Genomic DNA, 20,688 nt, shown 5'->3' on the forward strand with positions numbered 1-20,688 from the left:
ACCGATTTCTATATCACCCCTCAAAGACTGTGACCTGCAGATTACCTTCAGAGGCAGGCAGAGGCAGTGCCACAAGGAGAGCCTCGGGCAGGAGCAGACTTTGTGCCTGGGATTGCCACCGAGGGGCGAGGAACGTGGAGCAGCCGCAGAGACAGAGCTCAGGAGCAGATGTGCTACATTCTCCTGTGCTGGGGATGATGGTCTCGAATGGTAAGGAAGAAGATGGCATAGCCATTGCTGTCCCTCGCACAGCACCCGTGTGTCCTCCCGAACCCACCCGTGGGTGGGAGTGGGCTCAAGACCCTGATTTCTGGCTCCGGGTGCCAATGGAGCAGCACTGGGGGATGAGCTGTTGGGGCTCCCCGCAGGTCCCCGTGTTGCAGGCACTGTGTCTGCCCCCTGGGAGCTGGGATGAGGGTCGGTGACACACGGGGACACTGCTGCCATCCCTCTCCCGAGCCCCTGGTGCAGCAGGCATGCTGGTGAGGGTGGTGGCTGCGTGCTGCCGGGGCCAGATCCTGCTCAGCCCCCTGGGCACAGCAGCTCTCGGGGACACCAGCAAGGTGCCCACACCTCGGCTTTCCCCTTCACACCCCACACCCCTTGTGGAGCAGAGTCTGTCCCGGGAGGAGAAGGGGAAGGGGGATGAGGATGGTGCAGCAGCGAGGAGGGAGAGGGGAGAGAGCTCGTGGGCTGCCTGGGTGCGACGCAGGGCAGGGAGCAGCAGGGCTCCACCGTGGGGACGTTTTCCCACGCGTGAGCATTTCCTCCTGTTGCACAGCTAGGGATGGAAAAATAACCAGGCTTTAAAGCTCATCGCCTTGGTGCCTTCCTCCCTCCCGAGGATAATAAGCTGCTTTTAATATTTGACATGTTTATTAACAGATGCAGTTGTGACAGCTGATGACTTCATATGCCAGTTACCACTGAAATGTTAGTAATAACTCGGAATTAAGTGTCATAAATAAAAAAGACTACAAAGAGAACGGGATGTTGTGTCACTCTGCAGTAATTTACTGAGACCCCGTTGGCTCTGGATGCAACACTGGAAGGTCCTTTGTTGAGCTCCAGTCCGGGTTTTGCAACAGTCACAATATTTTGGCTGGATATTGTCTTAGGAGGTGGTACTAGTGGGGTGGAATTCCCTCATGCAGGAGTTTGCACTAGATGCCTTTACAAAGCTGGATACTCCGGTAATAACAATAATAAAAAAACCCTACCCGGTGGATGGGGATGGAGTCTACGGCACTGAGACCAGGATTTATTAATGTGCAAATTGCTCTGATATGATCACATACTTTCTGCTTTGCATACACAGGGAGCAGCGTGGGCTGATGGAGTATGAACTAGCCTGGGCGATCTTTACGAGCTGAAATCCTGCACATCACAGAAGGGTTTGTTTCTCTGCGCAAAACCTGGGAAGCTGTTAGAAACCTGCTTTTAAAAAACAAGTCAACAAAACCCCCAGACCCAAATGCACCAGACTTCTCCATGAACTCGCCATGAAAGTATTTTTCATTTTTTTTGACAGAAACGTGCATGTAACTTTCTCTGGAGGAACCGAGGATTTTTGTAGTTGGTCTTGTAGTGTTTTAAAGCTGGGAAACCAGTAAGAGTCTTTTCAGCAGTGATGAGGGAGTGACAAGTCAGAGGTAAGGGCTTCAGAATGCATGTTTGTTTAGATGAAGCTTTTGCAATGTGGGCTGCTAATGAGGAACGCGAGCCTTGTCAGCATCCGACTTGCGGCTTTGCCTTGTGCAACGCGGATAATGAGTTCAGACAATGAAAACTGGGAGAAATCACAGCCCGATCTGCCGGGATCCCCAGCTCCCCCACCCCCAAGGTGAGCGGGGCTGTGCAGGGGAGCCGGGCTGCCTCTCTCTCCCGTTCCTGCTGCTTTCCCTTCCCAAAGCTGGCACCGGGGCGTGCAGAGCGAGTCGGTGACACTCGTTAGTGCGCGGAGCTCGTTACAGCTCCTGGACCGGCTGCGGCTGCTCGGTGTGCTGCCGTGCACCGGCTCGCGGGGAGAGGAGTGGGCTCGGGCTGCACAATTTGGGGACCGACCCGTTAAGTGGTCCCTGCCTCAATACCGACCCTTAATTGAGCCTCCTGCGGAGGACGGCACCCATGGGGGCACGGCGGGCAGCCGAGGAGCGTGGGGTAAGTGCGTGCTCCCAGGGGTTTTGGACTTGGGATCAGTGGGGAAATGGTTAACGGTGATCATGGGAATAATTACACGGCCGTGTTAACACCCCGGGTGCTGCCGTGTAGGGGAAGTGCTGCCGTGTCTGGGCGCTGGGCGGACGAGCCTGGGGGTTAGCGGGGGCTTGGGCTCCGTGCTGCTGTGATCCCACGGCCGGGCAGGGACCTGGCTCCCTTCTGGGTGTCCCCAACGTGTGCTCAGATCGTGGCGAAGTCTCAGACCCATCCTCGTGGTCCTGTGCACCTACAGAGCTGGGCTGCAGCATGATGCAGGCGCTGGGGGAGTCTCATCCTTGGGCTCCTACGGTTTCTATAGGTTCAGGCACGTGCGTTCCCCTGAACGGCCCTCGAGGTGGGTGTGGGGGTGTGCAGGTGATGCGCTTTGGGTTTAAAGGAGTGTTTTACAGCAAAAGGCATTAAAATAAGGCAGTAGTGGCAGAAGCAAATGTTGCATGGCATGGTAGGGATGGAGCCTTTGCTCTCCTGTGCACAGGTCACTGGCCACCAGTGCAGGAAGCCCTGCAAGGTGAAGGTCCGTGAACTTGAGGCAGTGTTTAAAGGTGCTGTTTGGTGGCCAGGCTTTAGCTGAGATCCCGTGGGGACCCAGCACTTGCAGTGAAACCTCTGTCCGCAGCTCCACCCACTCTGAATTATTTTGCCTGGAGTCCACCTGTGCCCCTGACCTCCTGCCTGCCAGCTCACCTCCGGCCCGGGCCGGGGACGCGGTGGCTCTGCGGGACGCGGGCGCTGTGCCATGCCTGGAAGCCACCCTGGGGAAGAGGCTCCTTCCAGCTGGCTCCGTGCCCCGGCCCCGGCTGCGAGAGCAGCAGCACCACCCTGAGGGACGTGGCGGGGAGCGAGCGCGGGGCGCGGGAGCACCCGCTCTGGTGGCAGAGGGGGCATGGATGCGACCCCGCCAGCACACCCGAAATGAGCCAGCCACAGCCAACCCTGTGGTACCGTTGCCCAAGCTAGACCCGAGCACCTTTCTGCCCCCACCATGGGGCTGGGAGGCTCTGCTGGCAAAGCAAGAGCTGGAGGGGATGGGACAGCCTGTGGGGACAGCCACAGGGTGGGAAAGTGTCATCTCCCCCAAGGATGGAGGCGTTGGCTGGAGACCCTGGTACAGACGCAGCTGTCCAGCCATGCCCACAGGCAACCTGTTGCTGCGATGATCCTCTGTGATAGAAAAAAATTCTTGTAAAAAAAAGAAAAAAAAAAAACTCAAAAGTGTTTGCAGCAACAGCTGGCCAGGAGAAAGCTCGGGCTGCCCTGCTCGCTGCCTCCCACCAGCGCAACTCCTGGCCCTGCCCTGATGCCCAAAGCTGAGGCTCCTGGCTGGTTTTCCTGTTGTGTTTTTCCTTCTGCTCCTGAAATCAGTGGTGCTCGCTGGGCTCTGTGAGGCTTGGGTTTCCCATGCCGTGACATTTCGGTGGCAGAGCCGGCACACGGGGAGTCCTCATGGGGAGCTCCCACCTGGAGGATACTTCTTTTGCGTGTGGCCAAGCAGAAAGCCCCAGGTGCTGCTTAGGGTCTTTGCCCCGGGCTTCATTTCTGCTTGTGCCCGGAGGAGCGGGTTACACGGCAGCTTGTGGCTCACTGGGCTGCTGTCAGCCTGGGAAGTTTGCTTTTAAACCATGCATTTAGAGTCAATTGTATGATATTGCTGAAAACCCTCGTTTGGCCACATTCGCAGGGAAGTGAGAGGGGAGCTGGGCATTGAACTGAGCTGGTGCGTGCTCACGTAGGACATTGCATTAAACCCCCACACACGTGGGGGCCGTGGGGCTGACACCGTGTGTATCTGCCCTGCACCCCCGTGGCTGCCAGCGAGCATCCCACTGTGCGGCAGCACGGCCCCTAAGGGTTGTTGAGGATTTTTATTTTTGGTGGGAAGCTCTGGGTTTCAGTCCGCCCGGTCTGCGCTGGTCCAAAACGCTCTGGTTTGAAATCCCTGGCCTGAAATTTGCTCTGGTTGCTACCGTTGCAGTGCATCTCATCACCAGTTGGCATTTGGTGAGTTACTGAGCTTTAGGGGAGGCTTAAAGCCACGTGAGGTTGTACCTAAAAAACAAAACGGGCTGGATCCTTCTGGGACCCCAGCTGAGCTCCTGCCTTGCAGCTCCTGCCCTGCTCCCGTGGGCACGGCAGAGCCTGCAGCCTGCCGCAGAGCTTCGCTGCTGCTCCTCGTCCCAGTGCTAGCAGCAAGGGCAGTGGAAATCCCCCAGTAAAAAATTTCCTGGTGTTTTACAGTGCCGAGCACAAGCGCTCCCAGAGAGAGGACTGTGGCACTGTTAATCGCAGGAGCACTTGGAGCAGCTGCTGCCGTGCGTGCTGCGCGGGGAGCCCGAGCTCACCGGGGCTGGGGGCTGCTGCTGGGGGCTGGGGCAGGGGGGTGCCCGCCGGCTGGACCCCTCCTCGTCGCGTTCCCCATCTGCAGGGTCACAGCACGGCTCCGCAGATGTGGGGGAATGCAGTGCAGAAGCTGGTGGAAGGAGTCAGACCTCAACAATGCTGCGGAGAGCTCCGCTGCCAGATTGTTTTTTATTATTTTATTATTTTTTTTTCTTTTCAGTGAAGTTTATGGGTTAGGGATTTTGCAGAACTTGGCACTCGGATATAATATCAAATGAAGACCTTCTGGTTCGGAAATTTGACTTAATGCAGCCTTCTTTTATTGCTTCAAGGATTAGGCAGAACAAAGTGGCTCTGCATGTGCTGCACGGGGCCGCTGGCCGGGTGAGACACCCTGCGGCAGCCGCGATGCCCACGCCGGGCACCCATGGGACTCTCCACCACCCAGGGCTTCAAAGAGCTTCTTTTGTAGCGTGTAGCTCTCTCTGCCTTGCTGACTGAGAGCAAGACTCTCCTAGCCGTGAGCACAATGTGCTTTTGGTGGAAACTGTCCTTTCTGTGCCGATTCTGTAGCTTGGGCATCCCACGGGCGAGCCACCCCTGCGTGCGGGGTGACCCTGGGGGTCCCCAGCTGTGCGGGGTGACCCTGCAGGCAGCATGGGGCAGGCAGGGCACAGGCACTGGGTGCAGGGAGCACCCACAGACGTGCGAGGTGGGCACATCTCTGGATCAAGTAGGCGTAACGGCGTGGCACGGCCAAGGAAGATGCCTGGGGGCTTGCAGGCGGATGGGGTGCTTGGTGTTGCCGCTCCTCTTGCAGCTCGCAGTGTCCTTGCAGCCCTCACCCACCTTGTGGGTGCTTGGTGGGCTTCTGCATTCACAGGGGCCACGTGCAGGTGGCTGGCGTTGAGCTGCTCTCTGGTTCTTACCTCTTTGCTCCACTCCCCATCTGCGCTCAGCTCGCCAGGGCCAGCCCTGGGGAAGCCCCTCTGATGTGAGGAGCTCCGAAGGTGCTGGGATGAGGCCCCCTGGGGCTGGATCCTGACACCCGCGGCTCCAGGGCACCCAAAGGGGTGCGTTCGGAGCCCGCCCGGCTCCCAGCCCCACCTCAGACTGCAAGCTTCAGATGTCTCGGGGAGGCTGCCGGAGGCTTTTGCCAAGGGAGGGCAAGGCATGCAGCGAGATAAACGCGTGTGTGGGCTTCTGCTTGTTTGAAAGGTGCCTCCTCTCCTGCTGGCTATGTCCCACCTGGTGGGACTCGGCTCTGCTGCAGCAGCAGGGCTGGACAGGGAAATGGAAATGGAAATGGAAATGGAAATGGAAATGGAAATGGAAATGGAAATGGAAATGGAAATGGAAATGGAAATGGAAATGGAAATGAGTTAGAAATTGAGAAAAAAAAATGGGAAGAATGAATAAATTTCTGGAGTCCGGTCTCCTAGCATATTTGCACCGCTCCCACCGCCCAAGCAGGCTGCCAAGGTGAACTTCAAGTTTTCTCCCCAGCTCTAGGATGTGGAAACTCCAAATCCTCTGCACTCGGGGCCGGTGTCCAGCCGGGTGCTGGCAGCCGAGCGGACGGGTCCCGGGGTTCATTACCGCTGCTGCTGCACTTGGCCGCTGTCCTGCCTCCAGCCCTCCAGCATCTGGTCCTTCTCTCCCGGCTTCAGTAAACCTTCGGAGAGCCCGTTTACATTACTGATAGCCCGATACATTCGGTGAGAGGCAATATATCAGCAATTTAGTTATTGCGGATTAGGTCTCGAATATCCCAGGGATATAACGTTGGTCTTTCTCACCTTGTGTGTAGGAGGACTAATGGTAAATTATCTGGATGGTTTACATTTTCTGGTTTGTATTGGAGCTCCCAAGGACCAATTTATCCTGATTGAATTGCAAACAAGGCTTACTGTCATCTCAGATGCAGGGGCCAGGTCTCTCCATAAATGAATTCAGAGCAATTCAGGTTACCCCGAATTCTTCCTGTCGATGGGATAATGGCATAAATCCTGCTAATGTTTAGACTGGAAATTGTTTGCAGCAACCTGAGCTTGACTGATGGCTGCAATAGCATCAAGAATCATAATTTGTGTCCTGAGGTGAGGGTGGGAAGAGCTGGGAACCCGGCTCCTCTCCTGGGGGGCAGGCCACAGGCACAAGTCCTGCAGAGAGATTTTGGGGGGTTTGAATGTGGAGAATGTGCTGGGGACCTACCGTGGCATGGGCTTCTCAGCATCCAGTAGCTTTTCTGTGCTGAGTGAGCAGCTGTCGCTGGAGGCTCAGGCTCTTTTTGGGCTAGGCTGCAAGGAAAGAAGGAGGAAAAAGCGTTTGCTGAGTTTGTGTTCTAGGTTTTCCATGGCACATCCCTGCCCCTGCACCGAGCGAGCCCTAAGGGATGGGCTCATACGGCTGAGGTTCGAGCCTCACACTGGCTCTTGGCACGCTGGGGGAGTGTTTGCTTCCTGCGAACATCCCTGCTGCTGTCCCGAAACAGCAGCGGAGGTTTGTCTGAGCTGCGACTGTTGTGTAAACATGGAAGGATGTGGAGCAGGTCCAGCGTGTGTGTCCTGCGGGGCACGTCACCTGCATGAGTGCTGGGATTAGCAACAAGGGGCAGCCAGAGCGGGTGGCGGCGGTGCTCCCACCAGTGCAGCTGCCTTTCAGGGCTAATTTGGGGAGGGTTTGGGCTGTGCTGCGCTGACATGGCCCTGCTCACCTTGGTGAGCATCCCTGGGGTCCTCCTGGCTGTGCCGCGCCATGCTGCGCCGTGTCATGCCACACCACATCATGCCATGCCATGCCAAGGTGTGCTGTACCGTGCCATGCCATGCCACGCCATGCCATGCCACATCACCTTGTGCCATGCCGTGTCGTGCCATGCTGTGCTGCCCAGAGGATGCAGGCAGCTGTGCTGCCTTCACCCCTCCGTGCAGGGGTGCCCCACACATGTGCCCATGGATGCTGAGCACAGGGAGGCTGTAGCGGGCCAGGGTTGTGATCTCTGCACAGATCTCCGCTCCGGTAAACACTCCCAACAGCCCAGCTTAAGCACTTGACAGTGTTTATAAAGCAGCTTGCAGCAAACAGGCTTGGAAGTGCAGAACAAGTTGGTGTTTACACAAGTGACTAATTATTTATTTGAAAATCCCCTGGATGATGCTGCGGGCTGTAACGACAAGCACATGGGCAGCGCTGTGCTCTTGCCCCAGCAGCTCTCAGGGGAGTCGCAGCGGGGATACGGTGAAAAGTTCAAAGCTGTTGGGGCGGGAGGATGCCAGCAGCACCCCGCGGTGCCACGTGCCCTCCCGACAGCGTCGGTGCGCTTGAACCAACGCTGCCCCGAGGCTCCCGCTCTGGTGCTCAGCTCAGCATTGAGACGTGCTGCTGCAAGGCCCGGCAACACACGGGTCACATCTTCCTCCAGCTGCTACCTCGAGATGTTGCCAACCTGCTACTGCTGCTACAAGCAGCAGAGTTTCCAAGAGCTTTTCTGCTGCGTGCGTGCCTGCTCAGGGCTCCTGGTGGTGACGCTGGGGTGCAGTCAGCCCCTGGAAGCACCTTCCTGGGTGCAGGGCTTGGTCCTGGCTGGAGCTGGGTGGGCTCCCATGGTTTCTTTGGTCCCTGCATGCCACAGGGATGGAAGGTGTCTCCCCAGGACAGATGAATGCAAGGTGTGTGCACAGCGGGGTCCTGCACCCCTTTGTGATGCCCGGGTCTGCAGCCGGGCACCGTTCCAGCCCCATCGCCACTGGCCATTGGGGGCACCAGTGACTGCACAGTTATTATAAAGGGATTAAAACCATTTTCTGTTTCATTTGACCTCACAGAGTGAATGTTGTCGCCTTTATTCCCACACAATGGCAGCAGTTGGTGGGGCTGCGCTCTGCCAGCTGCATACAGAAGAGCGCGGCCCCGCTGTGCTGTGCCAGGGCTTTCTGCTCAGCCTGGGAGTTGTGCTTCCTCCGCTTCTGGAGCACCCAAATCCACCTCCACAGCCATTCCTCCATTTCCCAGAGCTGCATTTGCTGCCCGGTGCAGGGCTTCCCCCAGCTGCACGTCGCAGCAGCACTGCATTCTGAAGGACGGGGAGCTCAGGGGGTCGCAATAGCCCTCGGAGCAGAACCACAGCATTTCGGAATGCTCCCAGGACAATCCCTCCCTGTCCCCAGGGACAGCGCTGCACACCCAGCTCGACTCCCAGCCCCCAGAGGTGCCCGCTTGATAGGAAACATCTTGTGCGCTTGGCAGCCCGCAGCGGCCATCTGCTGCTTGGTGAGCAGGGGCTGAGGAGCACTGGCACTGCAACGAACAAGTTACAGCTGCAGTCAGGTTCAGCATCCACAGATGGCAAGACCACAGCAGGCATTTCCACGTAAAAAAACTGTGTGCAGTTATTAAGGCGAGCAGTGACGTGCAGGTGGGGTTGGAGGGTGTTCCCCCTCCACGTGCTTCTCCCCCAAATTTTGCTCTGCGCTTGGCACCGTGCTGACCCAATCCATACGGGAACGATGGAGACCAGTGTTCATTATCTGGTGGAGCTAATCCTTTCTCCTCTTCCTTTCCAGTTCCTGCGTGTGCCCGTGGAAACTACGAGCAGCTAACGCTCACTGCCTGAGCCCCCAGATGGGACTAGACCCAAGCTCCTGCGCTCCATATGGGGATGAAGGCAGAACCATGTTACCTGCTACCTAAGGCCTCTGCTGCTGCGCCGGGAGCTTGTGGATATGGTCCTGCGCCTGGCTTCGCACACAGACTCTCAGCTCTGAGCAAGCCCCAGAGGTTTTAGTGGCAGCAGAGCCCCCCCGGGCGCGGGACGGACTCCGATCACCCTGCGATACAGGGCTGCAGCGCTGGAGAGTTACTATGCAGCTTGGACTGCTTGTGGTGGTGGTTTTTCTGAGCTCGATGGATCTAACAGGCAGCAGCAAAGTGGTGAAGGGCAAGAGGCAAAGACGAAGTACGTATGAAACGGTTTTCTTCTTCTCTGCTCCTCGTGGTGCGCTGCCGTTCGTGCAGACCGGGAATGTTTGTAGATGCGCAGGGCTGGGCAGAGCCTCCTGGTGCCCAGCGAGGTCTCAGTCCTCCCCTGGTCCTGTGCAGCTCTGCTACTCGCAGGATCCTGCCTGCTGTGGTCCCTTTTCCTGTGCCGGGGAGCTGCAACCCAAGGTGCATGGCAAGCACGGGTTTTAATTATCCCCTGCGGCCAGGACTGGCTTCGGCCAGCCCCACCCAGGGACTCAAGCAGCCTGAAACACACAAAAGCAGCCGCATGGGTTTCCCCTCATTTAGGGGAGCTCATTTTAGAACTGGTTTGCGTTCAAACGGGTTTAAATTGAAAATATATAGAAAAATGATTTTATGTTAAAACTGGGACTGCTGGAGCTCCGTGAGAACGGGGAAAACTCGATGTCGTGGCTAATGCTATTAAGCACAATTCCCAGCGAGTCTCGGTTCGTACCTTTGCCACAGAAGCAAACTTCAGTACTGTGGGGTGCAGGAGGGATGGGGCTGAATCCCTATGAGGATTCCTGCTTCCAGAACCCAAAATACAGCAGGGAGGTTGGCCCACACCTGGCCAGCCCTCCTGGCAGCCGGGCGCTGCGGGTCCCCAGCCTGGGGATCCCTCTTGCTTTCTGTCTCGTTGTCCGAGGCTGCAGCAACCTCTGCACTGTGCAGACAAGTGGGGACTGGTGACAGGGCAAGGACAAGGAGCAGGGGAGCTGCTGGCAGCCCAGGTCACGGTGGGAGGGAGAGGAAAGCTTCCCCACCTCTCAGGCTGGCATGTGAACACTCTGGTGCTCCGCACTTGCTTTTGAAGTGTAGTAAACACAGATTTTAAAGGAATACATTTTAAAATACGCAGTCTCTCTATAAACAAGGACACTGCTTGCATAATAAACTAATAAAAATAACCTGCATTCTAGCCTGCAAAGAATGCTATTGGTTTCAAAACAAGCAGCATTTTACATGATAATTAAAAGCAGAAAACTCTCAAGACATGGGATTGAGTATTTTTCTTGGACTGAATCTAGGAGCTGAGAACACATCTCTATTTTGGGGGCAGTGAAATCTCCTACGCTGCCAGATACAGTGAACGTAAGAGGGGTCACAGTGCGATGTAGCTTGGCCTCAGCCCGGCTCAGAGCACAAGGCAGGATTACTCAGAGCGTTTCCCTCCAGCACTGCATGGCTCCGGTCCCTGCTTGCCCCAGAGGTGCCTGGAGCGGCACCGCTGTGTGACCTCTGTTCGGGTGAAGTCCTGCCCTAACAGGACTTTTAGGCAGTGGGGTGCTGTTTGTAGCTGGTGACTGCTTTGGGGTCCTGGACATAGTGGATTCAGAGCTGCAGAGAGTACAGGGGGGGCAAGGCATCCCCTGGGCAAAGCCATGGCAGGGACAGGGCTAATGAATTATTGAGCTGGGTTTGATTTGTTCTCTCCAGGCGGCACTTATGTCAGGACATGAACTCATACTTCTCATCAAATATTTATGGCAGCTTCCCTCAGAGGGGGATTTGTCTCCAGGAAGTTGCTGGCCGCCCTCCAAAGAGCTGGCTCTTACTCGAGTGGCAGGGCTCAGCAGTGATGCCCTGTCTCAAGCTGGCTGTGGTGCTGTGTCCTCCCTCGTGGGACAACCCCGAGCCCTGGGGACCATCAGAAAGGACAAGGCTGGGGGAAAATCACAGAATTGCAGAGCTCTGGTGTCCCGGTGCCCGTGGGGTGGGTGCTCACCGTTGCCTCTCTCCTGCTTTTCCAGTTAGCACCGAGCTGAGTCAGGGCTGTGCCAGGGGCTGCGACCTGTGCTCCGAGTTCAACGGGTGCCTGAGATGTTCCCCCAAGCTCTTCATCCTTCTGGAGAGGAATGATATCCGGCAAATTGGGATCTGCCTACCATCCTGTCCACTGGGATACTTTGGCCTTCGCAATACAGACATGAACAAGTGCATCAGTGAGTATCAGTGGTCTCTCCGTGCTGCGGGCAGGTCGTGGTGCTCCTCTCCTCTGCCCATCCACGGTCACGAAGCAGCTCTCTAAGTGAGAACTTCAGCCTGGGGCTGCCTTGTTCAGCCAGAGCACCAGAAAGAAACTGGACGTGGAAAAATGTGATCACTTCCCTGGCAGTTTCGTGCAAACCACCCTGACAGCCAGGTTTCTGTCCAGCTCGGCTTCTTTGCAGCCCATACTGTAGCTGCAGCTGGAGCGGCTGAGACTGGGCTTTGTTTTTTTCTGCTTTCCCACTTCAGCCAGTTGGTGCTCGGGCTGAACACAAGCCCAGACCTTTTCCACCCTGCCTGATTTCCACCTGGAAGCTGCTGCTGCAGCACAGTGGCTCTGTCCTGTAGCAGGGAAAAATGCAAAGAAAACTAACGTCCATTCAAGTAGCACAACCAAGCCTGGCAGGGCACCCAAAGACTCGCCCTGGCTGCCTGCAGCCTCCTTGGAGCCAGGAGCAAACTGGTGAGAGAGGTCAGGAGCTTCCTGAGCCTTTGGGACTCAGCTCTTTTACTGCCCATGCCTGCTCCCTGCCCACTGGCACCCTCCCCAAGCTGTCCTGCCTGCACAGCCACAGCCTCAGCCCCGGCACACGCAAGCAGCACAAATCACAGCTCCCGTGCGCTGTTCAGGCTAGCCCAGCCTGCCAGCACTTGTGTTCGCGTCAGACTGCGTGATGGCTTTGTGTTTTTGTTTCCCCCAGAATGCAAAATTGAGAACTGTGAGTCCTGTTTCAGCCGAAACTTTTGCACAAAATGTAAGGAAGGTTTGTATTTGCACAAAGGGAGATGTTACGTCACATGCCCTGAAGGCTACTCTGCTGCCAACGGCACCATGGAGTGCAGCAGTCCTGGTAAGCGATGCTCAGGCACCTTCCACTGAGCTTTCTATGCATCTGTCGGGTCCAGTAGCATGTATTGCTTCAGGCTGGCTTAGATGATAAAACAAACTCTTCAGAGATGGTGTTGTACTGGTGTCTAGTGGGTGATGGTACAGGTGTCCCTGTACCCAGCCCTTCGGAGCCTGCTTGGCACTGTAGCACCACGGTGTCACTGCAAACTGCTCGTGGAGTGTGTACAGCTCAGAGATCACCATATGGTAGGAAAGGGGTGCTGTGAAAGCCTAGAAAGCTGCTGGGGAAGCACACACACTCCTCCAGCCTCAGGCGGGGAGAGGTGCAATGCTGCGGGAGGGCTCCTGGGAGGATGGAGGCAGCCGTGGAGAGACAAGAGTTACCTCTGGCCTTTCTTGTTTTCTGGCAGCACAATGTGAAATGAGCGAGTGGGGGCCCTGGGGGCCCTGCTCCAAGAAGAGGAAGCTGTGTGGCTTCAAGAAGGGTAATGAGGATCGAACGCGGCGGATCCTGCAGGCTCCCTCTGGAGATGTGTCCTTGTGCCCCGCCACCACGGAGGTGCGGAGGTGCACCGTGCAGAAGAGCCAGTGCCCTGAAGGTGAGCGAGCACCGAGCGTTTCACCACCTCTCCCCAGCACCACTCCACGTCAGTATTTAGCCTAATGGCCCAGCACCATAAATGTGCTGTGGATCTCAGCACCCCTCTGTGGTACAGGTACTAAAAGACTCGATGTTGCTCTGCATTTTGCACAAACAAAACTCCTCCAGGGACCCCGGTGTGATAGGGCAGCTGGGCAGACCCTTGGTGGAGCTGGCACAGATCCCCAGCACGGCTTGCTGCCTGTCCTGCAGGCTTCGGGTGTTTTAGCTCCTTTGGGCAAAGAGCAAACAAGGTGGCTGAGCAAGCTCTGTGTGCTGCGCAGATGGGAGTTGTCGTCTCCTTTGTAGGAATGCTTAGGTCTGTGCTTTTCCCAGGAATTGCTGTGTCCACAGGATGAATGGTGGCTTGGTCATCCCCTTACGGGATGGACAAGATTGTGTCTGGGCTGACTGCTTGGAGGGGAACCGGTTCTGAGCAGTGAGTAACAGCACGGGACCAGCGAGCAGGGAGGAGGGGACGAGCCCTGCCTGGCTGCAAGTGGTGCAGGCAGCGAGGTGCGTTAGCAAAGGGGAACAGGCTGCAGCAGCAGGGAAATGCAAGTGTCAGATCTCCTGCCAGAGGCTGGAAACTGCAAAGCTAAATCCAGGTTTGATCCCCCTTCCCTGTGTGTATTTAGGAACAGCTCGCAGTACAAAGAGCAGGCTGGCAGGTGGGCACCTCTGTGGCTGGAAGGGGCTCAGCTGCCCCTCAAGCCATGCCGGGAGCCCTCAGGACCCCGCTGGGCATGCTCGTCCTGCCGGGAACCTCACTCCTGCCCTTTGCTTTACTGCAGGGAAAAGGAAGAAAAAAGAAGAACAAGGAAAGCAAGATAACACCAATGGGAACAGAAATCGGAAAGACACCAAAGATGCTAAGTCTGGCACCAAGAAGAGGAAGAGCAAACAGAGAGGGGCCGTGGTCCCCGCCACATCTGCCAGCCCTACCCAATAGCTGCCCCTTTCCGTCACCTGATGGCAAGACTTCATTGCTGCTATGTATATGAAAGCTTTATTGAACCAGAGCACTGCTACACAACATTACACATGTTCCGAAAGACAGACATATACTCCTAGACTAGACCCGACAGAAGCCACATACACGATACTTAAGGAGGCTGCACCCCCAGGACGCGGACGGCACCCCTCTGGGGCGAGGAGCGCGAGTGCTCGCGGAGGGACGTGGCAGTGCGACGCTGCGGGGACAAGAGGTGAGGATGAACCAGAGCAAAGGACAAGGGCACGGGACCTTATGACACAGTGCCTCCACGCCGAGCCAGCCGCCTGGCCCCGGCACAGCACGGTGGCAGCCTGGCAGACACAGCTGGGACTGAATTTCTGCTCTTCCAGACCAGGGAACTGGACTCACACAAAGGCAGTGGCCTCTTTCTCTTCCCCTCCCCTTTATTTTGTGTTTTAAGCTGTATGACTTTATCATTGAGAATAATACATGTTAAACATTTGTGGTAAGAGGTCAGTGGTATCTGCCCTGAATCTGCTTCAAAGAGTTATTTCAAATTAAACAACAACAAAAAAAAAAGATGACAACCAGCTTCCTGAGTGTGTGGTTCATGCCTTGGCCCCTATGGAGGCTGGTGTCCCACAGGACGAGACTCACTTGTGGAAGAGAAACACACAAAAGCTGTAAGAAAACCCCAGAAAATGCTGCCAGCTGCGTTGCAGCCTGAGCTCAGCCCCGCTGCCCGCACAGGACCCACGCTGCTCCCTGCCACCCCCCGAGGAAGTTCCCGTTAAAGGACCCAGCTCGAGAAAATGAGAGGTTACAACACACCGCAGGTTGCCGAAACGTTGTGACTTTGCTCATACGGTCACAGCTACCAGACTCCAGGCCGGGCCTGTCCGTTCGGCCCAGCACTGCCCCAACGCACAGTAGGAGGGAATGAAGGCGGGAGGGGGACGGCACGGTTCAGGCCCCATGAAGAAAAGCAAACGTTTAAGTTTGGTAGAAAGCACTGGTCTCCGTGTCACCAATGGGAATGTCCTGGATTGAGCAAAAATGCTCCTGCTCTGCAGGAATTGGCACCTGGGCAGAGGAGCCAGGAGGAGGACGGTGCTGGATGGAGACGTGGTGAGACCGGAGCGGGCGCATGCTTCACACTGCCCTTCTCGGCACGGAGAGCCTTGCCCTTGACATAACATGGCACCTCGCTCAGTTTCCCTTATATTTTAAGTCATGCTTCCTCGATATAAATAGGGGCAGATATTTAATTCCTCTACAGTTCAGCAAAACCCCTCTGGTCCCAAGGGATGGAGCCGGGGAGGTCCCCAGTGATGTGCAGTGCTGCACCGCTGAAGCTCCCGGCTCCCCCGGTAAGACAAGGGGCAGGGAAAAGCCAAGCCCAGAGCTAAAGCTGTCCAACCCAAGTAGCGCTGCCCTTGCTTTTGTACAGCTGCCTCTGCCTTGCAGGGGTTGCCTGTGGTGGAAAGCCCCTGGCACATGGTTCTGGGTGCCTCCCCGGCGGGGTGCCGGTGCTCTTCCACGAGGGGACGCGGGCGGCGCAGCTCTGGTGGGGACAGCCGAGGCTCCTCTTGCCCCGTTGCACTGCGGCTGCTTTGGCGGAGGTCAGGACGTGGGAGCTGCATAGTTGTTTCAGCCCCAGGGCTGTACCAAGCTCTCCGTGACTGCTCTGCTGGCAGCAAAACCTTTCAGCCCATCATCCACTTTGTGTTTAAGTAAACAAGAAGCCGTTATATCTTTTAAAGGGGATTCCATTTCAGCACAATGATAAACGACCAGCATACCAAGCAGAGAGAGAAAGAGGTTCTTAAAGTCATCCTTTGAGTTGTTTATGGATCATGTTCAGACGACTCCTGAAGGCCTCCCAGTTGAAAGATCAGATCTCACTTTGCTTTCTAGCCTCAGCTAGCCTGTGAGATAAGTATTTTGTTTGTGACATGGCACTGCATGTAAGCAGAATCATTTTTCCCTTCCGCTTTTTAGCAGCAATAATCAGTAACCCTTTCATGAACCTCAGCTTGCTAATTCATAAACCACTCTTTCTTCCCTCCTGCTTCAGTATCTCAATCCAGTTCTCAACAAGGATTAAAGAGAAGAGAGAGTGCATTAGTAAGGTTTTAGACACTACGGCTCTGTTAACTGACTGGATTCCCTAACTCATGGCAATATTAGTGCAAATATTTCAAAACTAAACTGCATATAATAAATCAACACAACATATCTTGTAGACTTTTCTAGAGTTTTTTTTAGAAAAACTGAAGAACTTCTTTCTGTTGCACTCTTTTCCCTTCTTTCTTCCTTTTTCATGGTGAAATGGGAAGAAAAAGGGAGGAAGGCAAATGAAAGTTTAAAATGTGTATTAAGAAAATCCATGATTTTTCATTATGGATGATTAAAAATGAAACTGTTTTAGAAAAATTAGAAGGAATTTATAAAAAAAAATGATCAATTTCCTTTCTTTAATCAGCTCAAGAATAGTGCTTATGCCCACTCTCAGACAGCTGGTTCATTTCAGAATTTAGAAACCTTTTGCCTTTGACCAACGTGTTTTGCATGCTGAGCTCGACAGTCCAAAACGGAGATCTCCTTAGATAGGTTGATATCATCTCAACTCACATGCACATGAATGCTCTCTTTCAGCCCACCAAATAAAATCTGTTGTGGTGTTCTCTCCGTGGCATCACTGTAAAATATGCTTCTTTAAACAAATAAATAAAGAAATGGGTTTGCTGAACAAGCTTTGTTTGTTTATTCACCAAAAACGGAGTCAAATTCCAACTGGTCAAAAATACCTAGAATGTGCGACTAAGTCTCTCCTGAAGTAATTTGGCCACCCACTACCACCCAGAAGCCAAATGTACCTCCGTGAGTCACGGCACGGAAATGTTAGTGCTGTGGATCCTGCATGTATTCACGTTCTGTACTTTGACGACCTATTTGCTGAACTGGAAAAGTAGTTGCTAGATGTATAGACAGCGAGACAGAACCTTTGTAGGAAACTCCTTTGAATGGAAAAGGTCTTCACGTATACTCATGAGCCAACCAATGTTTATTCACTGGACAGACCAACTCAAAATTTGCAGGACAGTTTCTAGGTAGTTTACTTAGCTTTTGGATAAATATTCCTAGGTAAAGGGAAACAAAGTGCAAGGAATAATGCATTAACAGCTTACTGTTTGGAACTGTTTAATTTCTATCTCATTTGCTGAGATTTAGGAGCTGAGGCAGACAAATTTCACACAGGTTGGTTGCATTACATTCTTATCCTTTCTGTGCAAGATAAATCTGTATTTTTCATCAGCTACAGTCAAGTTAAATGTGTGCATACATATTCCTCAAACAATAATTTACTAGCTTTATATCCCCATGGAGATGAAGGAAATGTGTAGACTTTTAGTTCATGTTTATGTTAAATTGATTTCTCACACAGAAGAAAGCTTCGATTAAAGGAAATATAGTAGGAAACTGAAAATGGTTATTACTAATATTGTTATTTGGATTACATTGTCTTAAACCATTAGAAGGGCCCTTTTCTATACATATTTACTTACAGATTTTACTAAGTCAATAGTCTTCACAGGATGAGATGTTAGGCATAACAATTTAAAAACAAAACACAACAAAACAAAAAAACACCTCTATTAAAATGACAGAAATATCAGCTCTGTATAACCAGTCACCATAAATAAATCACACTGATGGCATTTATATACATAATAGCATATTATACCCAACCGAATGCCAAATCATAGTGTAGCTGGAGGTGCATGCCAGAATCTCCATAATTTTTGAAGAACAGCAGGATCTTTTTTGGAGAAAAAAAGAGGCAATGAGGTAGATACTATAGCTATTTACAGCACAAGCAAAAATGTTGGGTTCAGACCTTGTTTGCCATTACCGCTGAGGCAGCTTGCAAAAAGGCCAAATCTAGAGACTTACAAGGCTAAAACGTATGGCGCAGCATGTGCAGCTTTCCAGAAAAGAAGCCACTTTTCTTCACCATTAAAATCAAAGAGCAAAAGTAAATTAGTTACATGCAAATGCTTTAACTTCCAGATTGCTAGTAAACACTTAATTCCTGGGAGAGATCTGCAGCCTAAGTTCAGAGAGTAATGCAGAAAGCTCTGTGTGTCTGCGAGAACTGCACAGGATTCAGCACGACTTTTGCTCTGAGGGATTGATTCTGGGTGCACAGAACTGTCTTGGCTCTCCAAGTCCTTTTTCAACTTTTTGACTTTTTTGCTTGATTTCAGTGTTCTCCTCTCTCCTCCCTCTGGCTTTCCCCTATTGCTTGTAGTTGCCATTTTAGGATCTCTTAAATCCAAGGCAACAATATCTTAAATCCAAGGCAACGATATCTGAGATCACTCTTGTTTTTTTCGGTTAAGGAGACATCAGACCTGGAGTCTTTTGCCAAGGAGCCTTGCCTCCCACTCCTGTAAGTTATATCTTTGAAAACTAACTCCTGAGAAACTGAGTTGGGAAAATGATTGCAGTGATAAATAATCTATGGTATCTTCTGGCAGTGCTCTGGATGATTTTGAAAGATATGAAACTCACTTCTGTCCTTGTATTCTGCAGGGAATCACTGCAACATGGAGATTAAGATGGCTGGTGTTGCCCTTATCCAATTAAATAACGCAAAGTAGCTCAATAACACACTGAAAAAGTGCTCTGACTACAAGTCCAGTCTTGTTCTTAAGTCTTGGAAATCTATTTTCCTTTCATTTAATTGACAAAATCTGTAGATCATACAAGGAAGACAGTCCCTGCCAAAAATCAAACATCACTAGTTTTTAATAATACAATGGGAATAACCCCTTAGAACATATGCAATTATGGCAATGAGTCATTCTGATGGCATCACATAACCACATTTACTGGGATTTTGACAAGGAAGAGGCCACAGAAAATTCCATATGATTTAAATTCAACAATGGTCAGGCTAGTCCTGTCTATGAAACTAAGGCCATTTGGCAGCTCTGCCGGGCCTGGCATACATCACCAAGCCCCCTGTCCTGCTCAGTACACCGTATAGACAGCATCCCACTGCAGACAATTTAAAAGAAGAAAAAAAAAGAAAAAAAAAAAAGGAAAGAAATGAAAGCATGCATCAATGGCAAATGAAAAGCTGGTGAATCATGCAGAAAAATAAAATTAGTTTAGCGGAGTAAACTAAGCTGACTCGTATGTTAGCAGATAAGCAATTCCAACAACCACAGCTACAGAGATGCTGCAAGTTAAATACTAACAGTTAGCCTCAGTAACGTAAGTTTGGTCCAGAAAAAACTTGAGAGAGGTGAGCGCAGCTGAAAAAAAATAATTTATTCTAATTTGAATGCAATTCCCATATGTTATCGGTGTAATCTTTCCTAATGACAGAAAATTCAGGGCTATGGCTCACTCTGATTTGGATGACAGGGCTCACCATAAGCGATGCTGGGAACAAAGCGGTGCTGAGACTTCAGCGTCACAGATTTCAAAGTGGAGATCCAATGATCAACTCAGATGTATTACCAACAAAAGTTCTCCATGACATAACCTAATGTCTAACACTTTTTCTATTCTTACAAAGAAAGAGACAGCAATTTTCTGGATGCATTCCAAGATATTTTGCTAACAATAAAAAGAGTGTTTTCTTAAGGAGAAGGAAGAAAGAGTGGGGGAGAACAGGGCGAGTATTACTCAACTATTTAGTCTAAAAATTTGAAAATCAAAAGGATCTTCTGACAGATTAATATCAACTCTAATAGAAAACACACTTGTCCTGAGAAAAACTCTTCTACATAAGCCTCAAGTCTGATAGCTTAAACAATTATCTACAATTTGGAATTAATTTTTTATGCCCACATCACTGTGTATTTTTCAAATGCCCAAGGCATAGATAATTCTATTAAGAGGAGGAGAGAAAAGTAATAAAAAACCAACAAACAAAAAAAAACAAACAAAAAAACAACACCAGAAATCGTAGGCTTAAACAAAATAGACTGAAAATGCAAGACTGCCGTCTTACAAAACATCTCACAAGTCTTGACTAATTACGACTACGTGCAGCAGGGACTATGCACTACCTGAAAGCAAAATGCTGAAAATCATTAAAAGAACAGAATCTCAGAAACTCTGTTATTGCTCTGGATTTAGAAGAGCCTTAGCAGAACTGAAAGGAAATTGAAATAACCATGAATACTCTGCCGCTAATAATCATTTAGAAATGATGGGCCAGGCCTTCATTTTGTCGAATGGCTCCCCAGTGTGCTGAGCAGCCTGGTCCCAGCCCAGTGTCTGGTACAAATTAACACGATTTCACTGGAGTTTTGTTAATTCCTCCTAGGTGAGGATCTTTCCAACTTCTAGTAAAAACTGGCAGTAACATGAATGTAGGCTTAGCCTTCAGACCTATAATTTGCCTAAATTTGATTTAAGTTATTGCGCCGTCCATGCAACTCTTTACATGCAAACAAAAAAGGGAGTGTTGTTATTCCTAAATTTTAAAAGTGGGTGCCAGGAGGCCAGGACAAGGAGCCCCGTGTGCCTATAAACACCCCTCCAACCCAACCCCGCTGCCTGCCAGCCCGCACCCAAGCGCCAGCGCTCCCACCAGCACCAAGGAACCAGTTTGCTGACCACATGCATTCATCTGCAAATGGAAATAAGTACTAATGCCAAGCTCCC

The 20,688-nt window shown here is 52.1% G+C and overlaps 1 protein-coding gene across 4 annotated transcripts in view; it reads left to right on the forward strand.

Moving 5' to 3' along the window:
• Positions 1 to 16,745, forward strand: part of RSPO1 (R-spondin 1) — a 28,587-nt gene extending 11,842 nt beyond the window's left edge. The window contains exons 1-8 of one of the 4 annotated variants that reach the window (XM_048073249.2): positions 1,082 to 1,193; positions 1,319 to 1,394; positions 1,532 to 1,652; positions 9,123 to 9,514; positions 11,313 to 11,504; positions 12,252 to 12,401; positions 12,811 to 12,999; positions 13,835 to 16,745. In XM_048073249.2, coding sequence (XP_047929206.1) covers positions 9,421 to 9,514; positions 11,313 to 11,504; positions 12,252 to 12,401; positions 12,811 to 12,999; positions 13,835 to 13,992 — 783 coding nt within the window. In that variant the 5' untranslated portion in view covers positions 1,082 to 1,193; positions 1,319 to 1,394; positions 1,532 to 1,652; positions 9,123 to 9,420 and the 3' untranslated portion in view covers positions 13,993 to 16,745. Of the gene's footprint in view, positions 1 to 1,081; positions 1,194 to 1,318; positions 1,395 to 1,531; positions 1,653 to 1,807; positions 2,161 to 9,122; positions 9,515 to 11,312; positions 11,505 to 12,251; positions 12,402 to 12,810; positions 13,000 to 13,834 lie in introns of those variants that run through there. The other 3 variants (XM_066982795.1, XM_048073250.2, XM_048073248.2) reach the window with 3 other exon arrangements.
• The last annotated feature ends 3,943 nt before the right edge of the window (positions 16,746 to 20,688 follow it).

Source organism: Anser cygnoides, chromosome 24 (assembly GCF_040182565.1).
Source record: "Anser cygnoides isolate HZ-2024a breed goose chromosome 24, Taihu_goose_T2T_genome, whole genome shotgun sequence".
Classification (NCBI taxonomy): domain Eukaryota; kingdom Metazoa; phylum Chordata; class Aves; order Anseriformes; family Anatidae; genus Anser; species Anser cygnoides.